Below are 18,620 nucleotides of genomic sequence, written 5' to 3'. Positions count from 1 at the left end.
CACATGCAAAATGTTAGGCGTAAGGGAAGCAAAGCCCATCCCACAATGGTTCCATGAAGGCAAAGTAGAAAGCCATTTAAGGTGAACACAGGACAAGAAGTTCAACAAAGAAAGCAGCAGGACTCTAGTTTCACCATACAGGCATACAGATGCACTTCCACATCTGCCGACAAAGCAACAGCTGGTCTACCAAAACCCTGCTCCGCGTTTCCACTGCAGCTCTAGAACAACTAACTATAGAGGCTGTTAACATGGGGAAGGCTGCGGGTCTTCCAGGAAGCTTTCTCTCTCCATGGAAGGAAACAATAAGGCTGTCACCAAACAAGCTCAGTGTTGAATTCCACCCCTCCACGATGTACAGTTGCCCAACTTATCACTATGTCCTCATGTCCTCTCCTCATTCTCTATCGTTCCGCTTCTGTTCACAAAGAAATATGCATCCCAATGACCTCAGGACACAGAGGAAGGAGCTATAATGGGCTACCACTTGAAGAGGCAGTTTCGTTTCGTTTGGAAATAAATAAATAGCATTTGGCTCACTGAGCCCCAACGTTTTGATTAGCAGGATGAGAAATAAAGTAAGGTGTGTTCCCCTCCCCCCCAAAAAATGTGAGGAGAAACCAAAAACAGTGGAGGCTGGGGAGAGGGCAAGGTCGGGAATGGGTAGGTGAATTGTGACAAGGGTTTAAAAATGTAGTGAGGACAGAGAAGTTCTGACCATTTGGTAATGCCTTGATCTAGAATGAGAACTGAAGAGAGGCTGGGGAATTGTTTACTTTGTTCTCTCTTCTACCTAGGCAAAGGGGTTTACTTTGGAAGAGGTAGAAAGCAACAGTGAAGATAACCGACACCATTCAGTACAACTTGTAAGACCATACATTCTGAAGCAATTAAAATAAAAAAATGGAAAAGCCACAGGAGCACCATAAACTGTAGAATTTAGTTGACGTTATTCAAACTAAATTTCGGAAGACATAAACTGGAAGGAAAAAGCTAATTGCTTCAGTTATGCATCAGTTATCACAGCATAAATGTAACAGGTGCATGCTAATATTAACAATATCTGTTTACCAGTGGAATGGAAACTACAAATTTAAAAAAGGATTTCTTGAATAGCGACAGATCCCTGCTTACGATTGCACTGCAAGAAAAAATGTACACAATTTAACAGCTCTGCTAATGACTGAAGAGTTACCACCATTATATATTTTTACAGTGTACAGTGGTACCTCGGTTTTCGAACGTAATCTGTCCTGGAAGACCCTTCGAGTTCTGAAACATTCAAAAACTGAAAACTCGATACAGAAGCCTCAATATGGAAGTCGTGTGGCATGACTTCCAAGGCGCGTTCAAAAATGCAAGCATTTACTTCTGGGTTACGGCGTTCAAAAACTGAAACATTCATCAATGGAGACGTTTGAAAATCGAGGTACCACTATATCAACAATCATTACTGCTGACATGACAGACATACAACCGATTTAGCAGAGAACTAAATGTGCAAGATAAAAATAATAAAGTCAAATGGTATTTTGTGTACAATTGGTTCATTTTTTGTATTATGAAACCCAAACAAGAAACCAAAACTCAAGCACATTCCTCTTCTTTTAAAACACAGAAAGTCTCTGAATATCACTTCTGCCTACAAGACTGCATTTTATTTGCAGATTATACCCCACAGAAATAAATTATCCTGGATTATATTTTGTACAACAGGAAATTTGCCACAAATTGGTCCCTCCCCACTACCAGTATCCTATCAACTATCAGAGAAAACTAATTGTTTCCTTGGATTGAACTTTCACTTGTGACAATTATAACTACGTTGGCCTGGTTCACACATCACATTAAATCAGTAGCTAACATTCCACACACCCCCCCGAGATGTCACGGATCAGAACTGCCATCGACTCCAACCAGGCATAGTTACTAGCCAAGGATGATGGGAGTTGTAGTGGACCATATATGGACCATATTGGATATTGTTACATTAAACTATAGTTAAACTATGCTGTAATGCGAATGTACAGCATGATGCTGAACAGTCTCCTGCTCATGCCATGTTGATGGGAAACAAGATGGTCTGGCTTGTCATGACGGCCAAACTCAGTGTCGTAGTTTGTTCATGCTTTACTGCTCACGCTTTGTATTTGGAGAAAGACAATCTAAGAAACCATATTCGGACATCACAACAACCCTGACTCTCTTCGCAGTGGCAGCACAAGTCGATGAACGAAGATGAACGAGGATGAACTGTTCAGCAGACACACACAGCATGCTACTCATTCCCATTAAGCATACTTAAGTTTTTAACTAGGGTTTAATGAGACGTATGAGCTAAGCCACTGACTGCATAATGGATGTATCGGTCCCCTTTGCGCAACACACTAAACCATGGTTTAGTGAGAGATGCATAATCTAGAACAAGCCTGAGCAAAAACTTATGCTCCCCCAGCATCTGAAACAAGTACTTCTGCAGCGTTTAATTTGCCTGTCATGTAATCTTAGCTTGTGGTGTAGGAACTGGCTGTTGGGGTTTAAAACAAACTCTGTTTTGTGTTCTTCAAAACAAGCCAGCTTCAAGCCACAGGGGATAAATCTGGAATATTTAATTAATATGTTTTAAACCAGAGTCTCTGATTCGTATGCAAAACCAGGTGTCTGAAAAAGTGAAACAAAACACACGAGAGCAGGAGATTATGCCAGCCAAAGTTTCGTTCAGGTTCACGTGGGAGGGTGATGAAGCTGTGCTTAGTCTTGTTCCAGCTTGGATAAATAGCACTAAACAATGATAAGCTATTATATTCAAACAGGGCCAGAGGGAAGGCATGGCTTCCTGCTACCAGAATGAGCTGTGACAAGCCTTGAGCCCAGGCATTCCCCTCCTCAATGTGAGAAGAACCTGAAAACATCTGCATTTGAATTTAAACTAGTCACAGTTCCCCATGACTTCTGAACTCTGTAAACTGAGATTTCTTTTAACTATTGTTAGTAAGAACAAGTCATGATCAAACTGTGGTTAATTTAGAATTCACAGCTTCTCTTCCACACAGCTACAAGAGAGAATGAGAAGAGAAATATGAGCCAGAGGCTCTTTTTGGTTCATTCTCACAGCATGAAAAATAATTTACCTTCCCATCCCATTATCTTTTTAAATCTAAGTCTACTGCCAATCCATTTTATGCAACCTTTGTCCCTAGTTATTGCAATCTTATACATCACACGAGTATATCATACAAGGATCAAATATGGAATGCTTACCTTTCAATAACAGTTCCGTTCTGAATCATCCAAATATCACAGTATGTGCGAAGTATCAGCATCATGGCAATAAGTACCAAATAACCTGTCTAGTAAAAGTAAAGTGAGTTGTCAGTGTTCACAGATGATCATTCCTTAATGAGTTTTCTACAAACAGCCTAGATTCTTTCTTCAATTACAAAGGACAGGGCACAAATTTTAGTCATTTAGTTCAAGGTACTTGTGTTAATCCACAAAGCCCTAAATAACTTTCATCAAAATACCTTAAGGACCGCCTGATTCCTTATGCTCCACCCTGATCACCAAGATCCTCTAACTGGAAACTTCTGGTGGCTCCCATGCCCCTGAGTTTCAGTTGGCCTTCACCAGAGACTCAGGAAAGGTTTCTTTTAAGAAAAAGGCCAGTAAATGTCTATGTGTTGGATCCAGACAGCCTCTAGGCAAATCTCTACCCATGATATGCTATGTGAAACAATCTTAGCAGACTCCCTTTCTCCCTGTGCGCTGGAAAAGGCTGTTCCGCCCCCTACCTGAACTATGCTGCTCTAAAGGGTTGGGAGACCCTTCAGAAAAGTCTTAGAGGCAGTGTTTGGGGCTGCAGGTAGAAGGGGTATTGGCACAAATTGTCTCCCCCTCCCCTCACTGGATTTCCCCACTGGAATAGAAGGACCCTTTCATTCTTGGAAGGGCAAATCTGGACGCAATGCTGCAAAATTAAATAAAAAGCCGAAAAACATTTTAACCTGGATTAAACAGAAGGCCAGGCTAAAGAAAAATCGTGGAAACCATCTTATGCAAATCTCATCTATAGCCACTGATGTGTCTCATATTTATGAGGCTCAGTTCTCACAGCAGGTCTGTAATTCCCAATTTTCTTGATGTTCTCAATGACATATGAATAAGGTGTCATAAACATTATGCAGTTAGGGGAAAAGAGAAAGGAAAGAGAAAATAGGGGAGAGAGATTGTGGGGAGGGAATAATGATATTTAGTTCTATTGCATAGTGTTCATGCAGGGTTTTTGTGTCAGCATCACGTCAGTAGGTTCTTTACATATATATATTTATTTTTGTTGGCATTGCGAGAGATTGGGGGCCAGAGCATCGTTGGTTATATTCAGTTGGTTGCAGTCGGGTTTGTTTGTATGTGTGTGGGACGGGGGGCGGTGCAGGTTGTATATCCATATCAATTCATATGCTGTTGACTGGGATAAGTCATTGTCTTGTTGTGCAGAAACAAACTGTGAAAAAGACTATGATTTGAAAGTGGAGACACTATATGTACTTTTTCTTTTTTTGTTTATTTGCTAGTAACACAAAAAAATCTTCAATAAAAACTATTTTTAAAAGGTTTTTTAAAAAGTTTTTGTGTCCTCAATTTTTAAGTCATCAGATATATGAGAAATAATGTATATTGAAACCCATCAATTTGAGGCTTAAATGCATATTGTAAGCCATTACTCTGAGCCCAACTTAATTCTGGTAACTGAAAAGGCTGCATGGAAAATAGTTTTATATAAATGATATCAGAAAGTGATCAGATTATTAGAATCATGGTGACAGGTAAAAGCAACATAATTAGACAGGTTCGTTGTTCTTCATTTGCAGCTTACCTCTTTACAAAATGTCCTAGGGACCATAACTCTCAGGATTTGTCGTATTCTCGCAAAAAATACTCTGTCTACTACAGCTCGTTCTTTCTTGACTTCTTTCTGCACATGAAAAGGTAACACAATACAATTATCTTGCTGTTTTCTTCTTGCATTCCATATTGGTCAACTGACAGCACAGTATTTGATGCCATGCACACAACTGTATTTTAATCACTTTGAAACAGCCAACCCATTCTACACGAATTGCTGTTGGAAGCCTAAATCTGCCAAATACTACATAAGCTGGACCATAAAGAAGGCTGATCGCCGAAGAATTGATGCTTTTGAATTATGGTGCTGGAGGAGACTCTTGAGAGTCCCATGGACTGCAAGAAGATCAAACCTCTCCATTCTTAAGGAAATCAGCCCTGAGTGCTCACTGGAAGGACAGATCCTGAAGCTGAGACTTCAATACTTTGGTCACCTCATGAGAAGAGAAGACTCCCTGGAAAAGACCCTGATGTTGGGAAAGATGGAGGGCACAAAGAGAAGGGGACGACAGAGGATGAGATGGTTGGACAGTGTTCTCGAAGCTACCAGCATGAGTTTGACCAAACTGCGGGAGGCAATGGAAGACAGAAGTGCCTGGCGTGCTCTGGTCCATGGGGGTCACGAAGGGTCAGACATGACTAAACAACAACAACTACAACAACAACTACATAAGCTTCCATTTTTCAAAGAGGAAAATGTTTGCCTGCAGTCACCAGTGCTTATTCATGAATAGATCCAATAGCTTGGATGCTCCAGGTTGCTGCATAAGATTCTTGCCGGCCAATGCACACCCAATAAAATGCTGAAAAGGACCTAGTTGGAGAAGGTTCTACTTCAAGACGCAGTGGGCTACAGCACTTCCAATCAGATCAACTCATGAGTAAGCAAGCAGTCTATCCCAGGCATCCCCAAACTCAGCTGTTTTGGGACTACAACTCCCATCATCCCTAGCTAACAGGACCAGTGGTCAGGGATGATGGGAATTGTAGTCCCAAAACAGCTAGAGGGCCGTTTTTGGGGATGCCTGGTCTATCCTGATATCTCACACAGGAAGTCTGGGTGCTTTCTTCCAAAGAATTATTCTGCTGCTCATTGCAGGTGTAAACTGCATGGAGAGGAGGAAGGATTAATGATCTCTCCTTATCCTGGCATCGAAACCCACAGGTGCATGGCCCTTCTTTACATCAGAAGCAGACTTGAACAACACACATAGGCATCACATTTTGCAATATTTCCAAACTAAAGCTAGATGGGGAAAAGTCACCTAGTGGTAAACAAACTAAGCAAAAAAGCATCAATAATGTTTGCTTTATGAAACATGGACAAGAAAGAAAAACCAGTATTATTTGATATATTTCAGAGTGCTAGGAAAAGAAAGGTATGGTGCTTAAGCATTAGCACCATTTAAAACATACTTTCTCTTGTCCGTACAAAATGCTCTAGAATGCCTTCTTGATTTTATTAATGTTAACTGATACAAATTTATCCAAAGTATTTTCATTTGCAAAAGCCACATTGATATTTTAGATTATTTACTCCAATTGTGTCAGGACCTATATTCACATACCTGATAAGAAGCCCCATTGAACTTAATGAAACTTACTTCCAAGCAGACATATATAGATTTGCACTGTCAATCTACCGTCACCACTCAAAAACAACAGGAAAATCTAGGTAAATAACCCCTTTTCTAAACTATTGTTTACTGAACTGAACAAAGACTATACTTCAAAGTAATTTATTGAGCTGTTCGGTGAAATTACTAGATTTTAGCAACCACCTAATCTGCATTAACATTGCCAAATTTAGTAAGACTCACCTCATTGCCAGGTAATGTTTTTCCACTTTTCTTTCTGCAAACAGAATAATTATTTTAGTTATTTTCTTGGTTCAGAGGAAGAGTTATTCAAAAGACATCATATAAAAATATCAAAAACCTTAAATTGTTTCTTTACTAGGCAAGAGTAATACACAGCAGTTTTTTAGAAATGAAAGCAATTTAGCACAAGGCATACAGAAGCCAATTTTCAACCACAGAGGAAATGCATCCTTTATGCATTCCCTCTTGCCCCCTGGTTTTGTTGTTGTTTTGTCATGGTATGTAATTCTAGTATAAAATTCAATTATTCAGCATAAAAGCTAGCAACATTAAAGCGGCCAAATATTCTACTGGAAACCTTTTCATATCAATGACATTATTTCTGCTGACTTCATGTACTGAAGACACCTGACTAATTTACTCCTGTGCTGGACTGGAAAAAAAAGTTATAAATTCTTACAACTCCCATTACTACCAGGAAAGAGTCTATTTTTAAGAAACCTTAAAACTGAACCCCACACTTTCAGGTGGACAGTTATGCATATGGGCTTCAGTGTCTAATTTTACAAAATTGGCATAAACAGCTGCAAGAATATTTCTGGATTTTAATGGTTCTACATTGTAAGTCTTGAGATAAGCACTATCAGCCTAAATAGGTGAGATTTGAGGGCAAAAAAGGACACAAAATACATTGTGGCTGGTAAGTTGGTCTCCTGATTGTGTTCAGGGTAGTGGGGGCAGAAAGCATAAATTAGCACTGTCGGGTTGTGGTTTGTTTGTTTTTTGCAGAAAGATAATTTCCATTGACATATTCCCCCCTGCTCTGGATATATATTATCCAAAGAGTCGGTGGAAGAAGATTGGAAAAAGTTTAAAGACTATTTATAGAAATATTGTAAAATTAAGGAATGTTAGAAAAATGTTAGAAATGAAGTTATATGGCTTTAGTAGAAATGTCATAAGGAATTAAGTATAAATAGATTAATAGAAAATTAAAGGAAAAATAAGGCAGGAATGTGTTAAGATAATTATAGGATAGAAAACAGAGTAAGATGGAAAGGAATTGCTGAAACAATTAATAAAAGTGGAATACAAAAAGGGAGGTGTGAGGAGGTCGCTGGAAATAAGTGAATGAAATATAAGATATTGAAAATGTTTGAGGTGTTTTTAAATTGTTTTTGTTTGTTTTTGCTTTGTTTTGTTAGTCTATGTAGTGTTTTTGTATTGTATTTGTATTGTTTTTTCTCTTTTCTTTTTTGTTTGTAGTGTTGTGTTGAAAATGTTGAAAAAGTAATAAATATCATTAAAAAGAAAAAGGATATATATTATCCAAGAGCTATGATCCAAAAGAAGTCGTTACCATAGAATGCTCAAAGATTTTGATGAATACCTAAGGGAAGTTTATAAATTACTTAAGAACACACACAAAAATCAACGTTATTAATGAGAAAAATAATTTGGACAACTGAGCATTGAAAGTTCCTTTGATGTCTCAGCCCTTGTTCACATGTTATAAGCATTTATGTGTTCCATATAAAGAATATAGAGTTGGGGTGGGACATTTACTATCTCTGTAAATTACACCCTGCTGGTATTGCCCCCACCCCAGCACCCACACATGTGTGTATGAGCATGATGCGCAGGGACAGGCAGGTTAGGCTAGAACAGCACTAGCTGTAACTTAAAATTCCTGCCTGGGGGAATTATGGCAGTACTCTTTAAAGGATTAAAAGTACAAGACGCACAGTTAATCATTCTAGTACAACCTGATTCACTAGGTGTGGCACCAGTTCACAGGTTGTTTCTGACAACGTCGCCTACAATGTGCAACTCAGTTACGAACACAATGAGATCCTTTACTCCCGTTTAGGCAGTAATCCTATACTCCCTTAGATGGGAGAAATCACCATTGGACTTGGTAGAATCTACTTCTTAGTACAGTACTGCACATATAAAGTTACACTGCTAATCAAAATGTAGCTGTTAGAAGGCCTTTTTTCCATTAAAGGGTCTTTAGTCTAAGTTTCCAGAGAGAGCCAGAAGTTACAATTCTACCAAAGGGCACAATACTTGGAAGTTTGGTACCAATTTTAAAAAATGTGAGGAGAGCCTGTTGAATCAGACCCATCTAGTAGAGAAAGAGTATCGCAACGGCCAACCAGATGCCCGTGGGAAACCCCCCAGCAGAACCCAAGTGCAACAACCCACTGTCTTCCTGGGATTTCCATCATTACTGCCTCCAACCATGGAGGCAGAGACTAGCCATCATGGCTAGTAGCCTTGAGCATTGTTTTAACTATGGAAAGGCGGCATACAAATAAAATGATGATGATGGACAGCCTTATTGTCCATGAATTAGCCTAATCCTCCTTTAAAGCCATCCAATCACTGCTTCCCGTGGGAGTGAATGCCATTGGTTTCGTGAAGTTTTGATCAGTGGTTCAAATTATTCAGGTTTTCCAGCCCCATTAAAATATATGAAAAACGTTCTGGGAAAATGTGTTGCACATGGCTGAAAGCAAAAGTAAAGCTAAAATCCTGCAAGGACTGAAGTGTTTGCAGACAGAGTAACCTACTAGGTGCCATGTCCAATGACTATGTACATACAGTGGTACCTCGGTTTACAAACTTAATCTGTTCCAGAAGCCTGTTCTTAAACCGAAACTGTTCTTAAACCGAGGTGCGCTTTCCCTAATGAGGCCTCCCGCCGCCAGTGCCCTTCCACCGTTCGGATTCCGTTCTTAGACCAAGGTAAAGTTCGCAAACCAGGACAATACTTCCGGTTTTGTGGAATTCGTAAACCGAATCGTTCGTAAACAGGACGGTTCTTAAATCAAGGTACCACTGTATCATGAAAAACTGTATCACAGAGTGGTACAGTGGTTACAAAAGGGTTCAACCACTTTGGGGGGGTCTGTGGAAACATTTAGAAACTTAACAAATTGTCATGGGAGAACCACATCTACAACAGAAACACATGCATGAAACCCACTCATACTGCAACCATATACATACGCCCACATCCCACAGTGAACACCAGACTCAGAAGTTCCCCTCCCCAAGGAAAGTCTGCCAAGAGAAAATTGCCATTCTCTTCCACTATTTAATTTCACAACATGTGGGGAGAGACAATGACTGCGGCAATGCATACATGTGAGATAGAATCATAGACCTGGAAGGGACACAGAGGGGATCTCTGTGCAATGAAGGAATCTCAACCAAAGCATACATGACAGATGGCCATCCAACCTCTGTTTGGATGTCATGGGTTTAGTTGCTCAAGAAATCAAATCACTAGAGGTGCCCACACCCCACAACCAGTGCCGGATTTATGTATAAGCTAAACAAGATATAGCTTAGGGCCGCACTCTTTTGGGGGCCCCAAAAAAATTTAAAGGGGAAAAAAACTGGATGTACATTTCAAAAATATAAGATAAAAAACAAATAAAATAAAACCTACATACAGCAACAGGGTTTTGTGTTGTGTATGGACCTATTAGGTCCATAAATTACCATATAGCATATATTAAACACAGAAAACAGTGGCAATTTGTTGATGACAAAGGACAGCTTGACATATAAGGGGCCCCATTACCTTCAGTCAGTGGCGTAGCATAGGTTGTCAACACCAGGGGCAAGGCAAGTAATTGGCGCCCCCTAACCCGTGGATTTTAGAGAGCTGCAAGTGCGAGCGCCCCCCCCAGATGTTGTGCCCGGTGCGGCCGGCCCCCCCTGCACCCCCTACGCTACGCCACTGCCTTCAGTAGTTTAGGGCCTCATCAAACCTAAATCCGGTCCTGCCCACAACCTACGCTCCCAAACTCTGACCTACATTGAACACCAACTCTGCCCTACACTGAGATCCCCAACAGCACCCCTAAAACACTGCTCCACACTGAAACTCATACATCCTGCAACACACTGAAGCCCACCACATACCACCCTAGCAACACAGGGCTCAGTTGCTTCATAAAGTAATACAAGACCAGTACTATGTGGGACCATCTCTGCTGGTCCCAGACACTCCATCCTCCCCATCTAAATTTGGCCATGGGTGCATGCAGCGGAAGCTATAAGCAAGTGCAATTTGTGACACTGCGCAACATCACTGCTGATCAGAGGCTATGTGTGTTAAGACAGGTTAACAGACCTGGTGAGGATTCCCAAAGTCCCAAGGGTCTCCTTCAACTAATCCTTCCCAGAGATTGGAAGCAAGGTGGCAAGATGTTCCCACAGCCCTTTCCCAGGACTGTTTGTGCAGGTGGTATCGGGTCACTCTCTCTGTTACCATTGTTCTCCCCTCCCTTCTCTTCTCAGAAAGTTCCTGGGAGAGGAAGGAGGATTGACAAAGTGGAGGCATTTCCTCTCCTTTTCCTACAAATTCCACCCAAGTTGCTATAGCCAGGTAGAAAGTAGAACCCTGAGCGCCAGTAGCTGGACTGGTTGGGGGGGGGGGCAAGGAGACACTGCATTTGATACCAGTGTTGAGACAGGAAGCTGCCTATGTATGATTCCAGGTTTCCACAAAATGAAGCATGTTCATTTTTTAAAAAATCAAGAATTTCATTTCTGTTTCTGACACTGGCCGTTGCAATTTGTTATGCAGTTCTTTTTAGCAATTTTTTATATTAAGGAAACACAATTTTCTTTCTACGATAACCAATGTACACCTTTGGCTGCTCCACCACATTTCCTTTTCCATCTGTGTAGCATGCCAAGTACAGGAATCAAAGTGCAAATGTAATGTAATAAGGTAATACATTACCTTTTACCTAGAAGAGCTTTCTTCTGCCAGCAGGCAAATGAGGGTACAGATTTATGCATCAGAACAGTACACACAAGACACTTGCCCACAACTGCAAATTCCTTCAATGGTTTCTTCTGGGAATATTTTGTCCTTGTTGGGTACTTACTACTCTCCAAAAACCTCTTTTGTGATGCTTCTAAAACACTTAAAAAAGCTAGGAAAACAATGTGCTAAAATACACAAACCACTGTAACAAGGACTGTGAGCCAGCTAAAGAAAAACCTTAAGTCAATTGACCGAATTTAGTCAATGGATAAAATCTCAATAAATTTATGCACAACAAAAATAGTTCTAAATAAAAGCAAAGCTTTCTTTTTCAGTGATTTGCGCATGTCCACAACAAACACATTTTTCTCATACATGAAGGAATGGCTCTTTCAAGACAGCACTTGGCAGCTGCAGTTCTTATAAGTACTTGAATTAAGAATTGACTGGGAGCGCATTTTTAGTTGATCAAACTGTTCTGAATCATTGATTCTAAGTGATTAATGAAAAAGCTGCAGTCCTGACTATAATAACTTGACTCTCACCCCAACTGTCTTCCCCTTTTTCCTGTTCTCTCTTTGTATTCCACTGCACAATACAACCTTTGGGCTACAGAGCCGCACATTTATGCAACATTAAGCCACAGGAGCAAACAGTAGGCCTTTGTGCAAGTTATGTTCTAAGACCTCTGTGCTAGTCAAGTCTCATGATATTCTTTTGGGAGAGACTGAAAGGAAGAAAATGCAGGAGTGCTTTTCAGCACTACAAAGAATCTAGCTACTAGCCCAGAAAAAATGGTGACTGAGAGTGGATGCTGAGGCCAAACAGGGGAGACCACAGTCGCCTTCATGGCCTGCAGGTATACTTCCCCAAAGAACCGGGTGCAAGAAAGAGAATGCTGGACTAGATGGACCTTGGGACTGCGTCCGCACACAACACTAAGCCAAACCATAACTAGTGCAAATGTACGGGGTTTGTAGGGAGGCGATTGCAGCCACTTTGATTCTCTCCAGTCCTCTTAGCTTACATTGACTGAGTGCGTCATATAAAATAAATAACTCCCTGGATCATGGTTAAGCTCTCTCCTCCTTAACCGTGAGCAGTAGTTGAGGTTTGCTTTTAGTAGTAGGTAGTGATTGAGGAGAGAGCTTAACCACAGTCCCAGGTTTGCACAACATGCAAAGCCAAACCTTGGCTTAGCAATCAAGGTGTTACTATTAGTTTATAAAGTTTACCTTTTTTACTATTAGTTTATAAAGCCCTTAACAACTTGGGGCCATTTTACCTACGAGATTGCCCTACCCTACACCTCGCTTTGATTGGCGGAAAGGGCACTACTGCAGGTGCTACACAGCACCCGTTCTGCATTTGTAAGAACTCAATTGTTTAGTGCAGTGCTGTGGCACCCTGGGGTGCCTTGAATGATGTTCAGGGGTGCCACAGGCAACCCTAGCCTCTGTCTCTCTTTCCTTCCCTCCCTCCTCTAATGCCCTTGCATCTCTGCCTCCAAAAGGCTTGCACAGCTGTTTGTTGCAGCAGCCCTGGCTACAAGCTCCCCAGGCGAATGGTGCCGCTGGGCTGGCCAGGGGGTGCTGCTTGCCAGGAGCTGAAGCGGCCTCGGAGTAAGCAAGCAAACGGGCAAGGGACCCCAGCCAGCCAGTCCGCCAGCCCTTGCTGTTGGGAATGGACAGACAAGCCCCAGGCCCTATGGGGCAGTGTGAGGAGGCACCTGTCTTTAGGGCAGGGGGGGGGGTAGCTCAGAGACCAGCAGCTGCCCAGAAGACTTCCAAGGAGAGGTGAGGGGAGAGGAGAGGAGGCTGAGGGAGCACTCCACAAATAAGGGTATTCGATAAAGGGTGAGAGGCTGCCAGTTGTGCAATAAAGGGGTGACATAACTGGGCCCCCGAGCCCCAGAGGGGTGTCGCAGAAAGAATTCAGTTGTCAAGGGAGCCGTGGACTCAGAAAGGTTGAAAACCTCTGATTTGGTGTGACAGCACCTGCACTTGGTAATTCCCTGCCTATTGACACCAATAAGTGACAATCACTGCACTCTTTTCAGCGCCTGCCTACCCAGATGCTGAGAACATTGATGCCATTTTAATATATTTTAGTATTTAACTTTTGTATGTTTTAAAGTAGGGTTGCAATCCCCCCCCCCCGATTTTCCTGTTTTACCTTTCATAAAGCACTTTGAGGGTTTTCTTACAATCAAACGGTACATAAATTTTATGAAATAAATAAAATGAACTGAGCTGAACTAAAAGGACTAGGATGCAAGTTCTGCTCCAGAAGCCAGCACACACATGCAGTCCCAGTCAGCCATGGTTTGTATTACCACATTGTGCAAGCCATGCCATAGTCTGACCTAGTTGGACACTTTTTATGTTCTTATGAGAGAAGTGGAATGCGACCGTCACTTAAAAAAAGAAAAAAAACCAGAGTCTTCAAAGTGTCACCTAAGGCCTAAGCTTACTGATAGCAGACAAGAAGTGAACTCTCCCTTTCACTGACTCAGTTTTCATACGCCTTAAGGAAGAAGAAAGTCTCACGCCATTCTACAAATCATCTGAAGTATTTGCCAAATTCCTTTGTCACAGGTACCCAGTTAGAACGGTTCTAGGGTTACCATACAGCTGGTAAGCTCAACAACTCCCCCCCCCCCAGCCGCCAACTTTTGTGTCTGGATTATTTTCACTTTTTGAAATATGACAACCCTAAACAGTTCAATCTTTACATGGAACATCTAGTACTAATGCAGGCGTGGGAAAACTTTTTCAGCTGAAGGGCCAAATTCCCTCATAAAACCCTTCCAGGGGGAATGGCTTTGACTCTTAGCTTTGTACGGTAGGTTACATTCCGAACACACAAAAGTCAGGTTTACACACACAGACACGCTCCATTCAGGCAAGCAATGGATAGTATGGATAGTTCAAGGACATATTCCAGTTCAAGGACCATCACTCAAGGAGGGTGTGAAGGCAGTGAGGGGGTTATGGCCACAGAAGAGGGTGAATGTCCCAGGGAGAGATCATGGCCTAGGGAGGGTCCTGAGGGCCAGACACACAACCCTGAGGCTCCCCACCCCTTTTCTAGTGAAATGAAATACCCAATGGCTTCAGAAACTTGGAACCTGCAAACATTCAAGGACATATACAATGCAATGCTACTATTTACAGGCCGGTCACAACAGTATTTCTCAGGTTGTCTGTCCTCAACTTTCACCTTGTTCCCCCAACGCCACTGGGGCAAAGAGTAAAGTTTATTGAATGACTCATGTTCACCAATATCAAACTTCCTACACTGTAATAACCAAGCAAAATTCCTTTCAGTAGGGGAAAGGTCAATATGCTTGCTTGAGTTTGCATCACCATTTTAACACCCACGGAACTCGGTAATCATGATCAAACTCTTGTCAGGAGAGTTGGTAATACAGACTATAAAGCCCTTAACAATAAATTGCACAACATTCTAATCAAAGTCAACATCAAATTGGGATGAAACAAATGGATAAATTAGAACAGGTGTCCTAATGTAGGCACCTACAAATCTTTTCATCAGTAACAAGTGCCTCTTTCCTCCAGCCAGAAGGACGACAAACAACACACATCCTTTCCTCCCAAGCTGTTTCTTATCTTCTTCAAGGGAGAGAAGATCCCACATGTCTCTTTAAACCTTTGTCTCAGGTAAACAAAAGTTTAGTGTTATGGGCAGCCATTGTATGATAACCCTTCTGCTGCAGAAAAGGTGTTTGCTTTCTAACCCTGAATCCAGATCAATAATTTGTAGGTAGTGTGGTAGGGGTACTAAAGGCTATGGTAGGGATCCCTAGCCTTAGATTTGACAACTTGGGTCCATTATTACTTTGACTGGAAATAGCCATTTTCTATATAAGAACTGCCACTCAGCAGTTCGTTTTCACTATTTATGGCTCACAATATGCCGGTTCTTATTTCTTTAAGATGGACATATGCACAAACACACTCGACTTGGGCTGCTTCCTTTAATTCTAAATTATATACCACACAATCCCCAAATAAAAATTGATATCCATAATTTCTTAGAAAACTTACCCATTATCTTCACTAACTCATGTTAAGAAAACCTTTTTAGTTAGTCCCTTCTCCCTTGAAGAAATTGACTGTTATTAAAAAATTAAAACCATATAAAGGCTCAGGACCTTATGGCTTCACTTCCAAGTTCTATAAACAATTCAAAGAAACATTATTATATTATGGGCTGCCTATTTAACAACCTAATGAGAAGGGAACCCCTCCCCAAAACATGGTACCACTCCAAGATTGCAGCTATCCTAAAACCAATTGAAAACCAGCAGAAGGTAGAATCTTTTTGGCCAATCTCTGATTAACCTGGATTACAAAATCTTTACATCAGTGCTAGTCAACAAGATTGATGTATTTTTGCACAAATAGCCCCAGACCAAGCTGGTTTTGTCCCCCATTGAAACATCAATGAACCAATCAGAAAACTTTTAAACATAATCAAATGTGGTATGGACGACTTCCCCACTGGTAGTCATGGCCTTGGACATTCTCAAGGCCTTTGACTGCCTAGAATGGGACTACTTGCTAGCAGTTCTATCTAAATTGCAATTGACCTGAAATTTATACACATTATGAAACAAATACACTCTGCATCTTCTGCCACAGTAAGAATAAACACACACACAGCTTTACTGAAGTCCACAGACCCAAAACACACAGTACAACAATAGTATATGTCAATAGTATAAGCAATATAAATTCATCCCTGGTAAGGATTTGACAGGTAACAAAGAAAGGCTGTTCACCCTCTACCTTTTTGTTCATCCTAGCTTTAGAACCATTAGCTATATGCCTCTGAATACCACCAGACATTAAGAGAGTCCAAACTGAAAAACTAAACTGCATGATCGGGCTATTTGTTGATTATGTAATTATTATGACCCACCTGACCTCTTGAACACGGGAGCAGCCATACTTCAAGATCTTAACAACTTTGCAACACTAACGGGCCTGCAGGTTAACTTCTCAAAATCGGAAGCTTTATGCTTCAATGTATCACCTAAGATGCAAAAAGCATTCACAGAACACACAGGCATTAGACCGGGGTAGGCAACCTAAGGCCCGTGGGCCGGATGCGGCCAAATCGCCTTCTCAATCAGGCCCACGGACAGTCCAGGAATCAGCGTGTTTTTACACGAGTAGAATGTGTCCTTTTATTTAAAATGCATCTCTGGGTTATTTTTGGGGCCTGCCTGGTGTTTTTACATGAGTAGAATGTGTGCTTTTATTTAAAATGCATCTCTGGGTTATTTGTGGGGCATAGGAATTTGTTCATTTTTTTTCTTCAAAATATAGTCCAGCCCACCACATGATCTGAGGGACGGTGGACCGGCCCATGGCTGAAAAAGGTTGCTGACCCCTGCATTAGACTCTGTCACACAACGCTTAGCTATTTAGGAAAAATTGCAACAAGAAACCTTAGTAGACTGTATTAACAAAACAACCCCGCGTATGGCAGACAATTCTTCAAAATTTGAAAAAAATAGAAAAACACCCATTTTACCCTCAGAAACAGTTTCGCAATGGTAAAAATGATGATCCTACCAAAACTGTTATTTCTATTCCAATGACTCCCACTTTAAATCCCACTCAACCAGATATGAAGGTGGCAGAAAAAAATTTAATTCATTTATTTTTTCCTGCAAAGGACTCAAAATAAATGCCAAACTCCTGTACCACCCCACAGTGGAAGAAGGCTGTGGTATCCCAAACCTGAAACTATATTGTATTGCTAACCAAGACATGCCATCCACTTTATTTTAGATGATACCTCAAAACAATGGGTCCAACTGGAAACTGAACTAATCGAGGGAATTCCAACCTCCACTTTTCCCTCCTTTGTTTTTGTTTAAACCAATTCACAAACCAAGAACTTATACACTGACCACTAATAATGAACCATATGTTGCAGATATTACTGCAAATTTATTATGCTATTTTTGTGATATACAAATGGCATGAGAATATTTGGTCTATTTATTCTTCCTGTGTTTATTATTATTGTTCCTATTTTCCTTGTTTATGAAACCCAATTAAATGCTATTTAATAATAATAGTAATAATAGTTTCTTAGCTTCTAAAAGCAGAAGAGTCTCAGTTACCGAAGAGAGGATGTAAACAAGTATATGACAACCTACTTTGGACTTTGTATTACAACATCTGATTGCATGTTATTTCAGTTTGGCACTTAAATCAGCTTGGCAAACTAGCTCTAGTGTAGAAATAAGGTTATTTTATTCGAGCAAATGTTCATATAAGTAAACACTACTTGCAAATGGGAGGTAATGGGACTACTTTTATACTATACCAGGACATACAAGGTTACCATATGGCATTTACAAAGAATATAGATATGTTTCTGCTTCTACAGGTGAGACAAGAAAGTTTAAACGTATGAGTTCAAAAGTTAACTTTTTCATGGACTTGCAGAGTGCTTCATCAAGCTTACTACATCTGCCACAGTTTTCAATATTCTTATTTATTTCATAAAATCTATACGCTGCTTGATTATGAAAAAAACCTTCAAAGATAAATAAATAAAATAACGTACTTAAAAACATATGAAAGTTAAAATACTAAAACAGATTAAAATCACCACAACTTTCTAGGCATCTAGGTAGGCTTATCTAAACAAGAATGTTTTAGCAGGTGCTGAAAAGAGCACAGTGAAGACACCTGCTTGATCTAAATAGGCTGGGAATTCCAAAGTGTTGCCACACTAAACAACTGAGTTCTTACAAATGTGGAACAGGTAGTATGTGGCACCTGTAGTAGTGCCAATTCTGCCAATCAAAGCAGCTGACTGGGCCCATGTTGGGTAAGACAATCTCATAAGCTGCTCCCAAGTTTCAAAGGGCTTTACATACTAATAGGAACACACTGAACTTGGCCCAGTAGCAAACTGGCCCCCAGTGCAGATCTCTGAGTACAGATGTTATATGCTGATAAGGCCTCACTCCTGTCAGCAGTTCTGCAGCAGCATTCTGCACTAACTGCAGCCTTCTGATCAAGTGCAAGGGAAGCCCCACACAGAACACATTGCAG

The 18,620-nt window shown here is 40.9% G+C and overlaps 1 protein-coding gene across 2 annotated transcripts in view; it reads right to left on the bottom strand.

The window, feature by feature from the left end:
• ABCD3 (ATP binding cassette subfamily D member 3) overlaps positions 1 to 18,620 on the bottom strand; it is a 45,888-nt gene that overhangs the window by 24,172 nt on the left and 3,096 nt on the right. Inside the window, exons 2-5 of one of the 2 annotated variants that reach the window (XM_082227864.1) lie at positions 6,723 to 6,756; positions 4,874 to 4,972; positions 3,262 to 3,350; positions 1,072 to 1,141 (exon numbers count right to left, since the gene is read on the bottom strand). In XM_082227864.1, coding sequence (XP_082083990.1) covers positions 1,072 to 1,141; positions 3,262 to 3,350; positions 4,874 to 4,972; positions 6,723 to 6,756 — 292 coding nt within the window. The remainder of the gene's footprint in view (positions 1 to 1,071; positions 1,142 to 3,261; positions 3,351 to 4,873; positions 4,973 to 6,722; positions 6,757 to 18,620) is intronic. The other variant, XM_082227863.1, reaches the window with a different exon arrangement.

This window comes from Podarcis vaucheri, assembly GCF_965113315.1.
Source record: "Podarcis vaucheri genome assembly, chromosome: 6".
Lineage (NCBI taxonomy): Eukaryota > Metazoa > Chordata > Lepidosauria > Squamata > Lacertidae > Podarcis > Podarcis vaucheri.
This window is presented reverse-complemented; position numbering and strand designations above follow the sequence as displayed.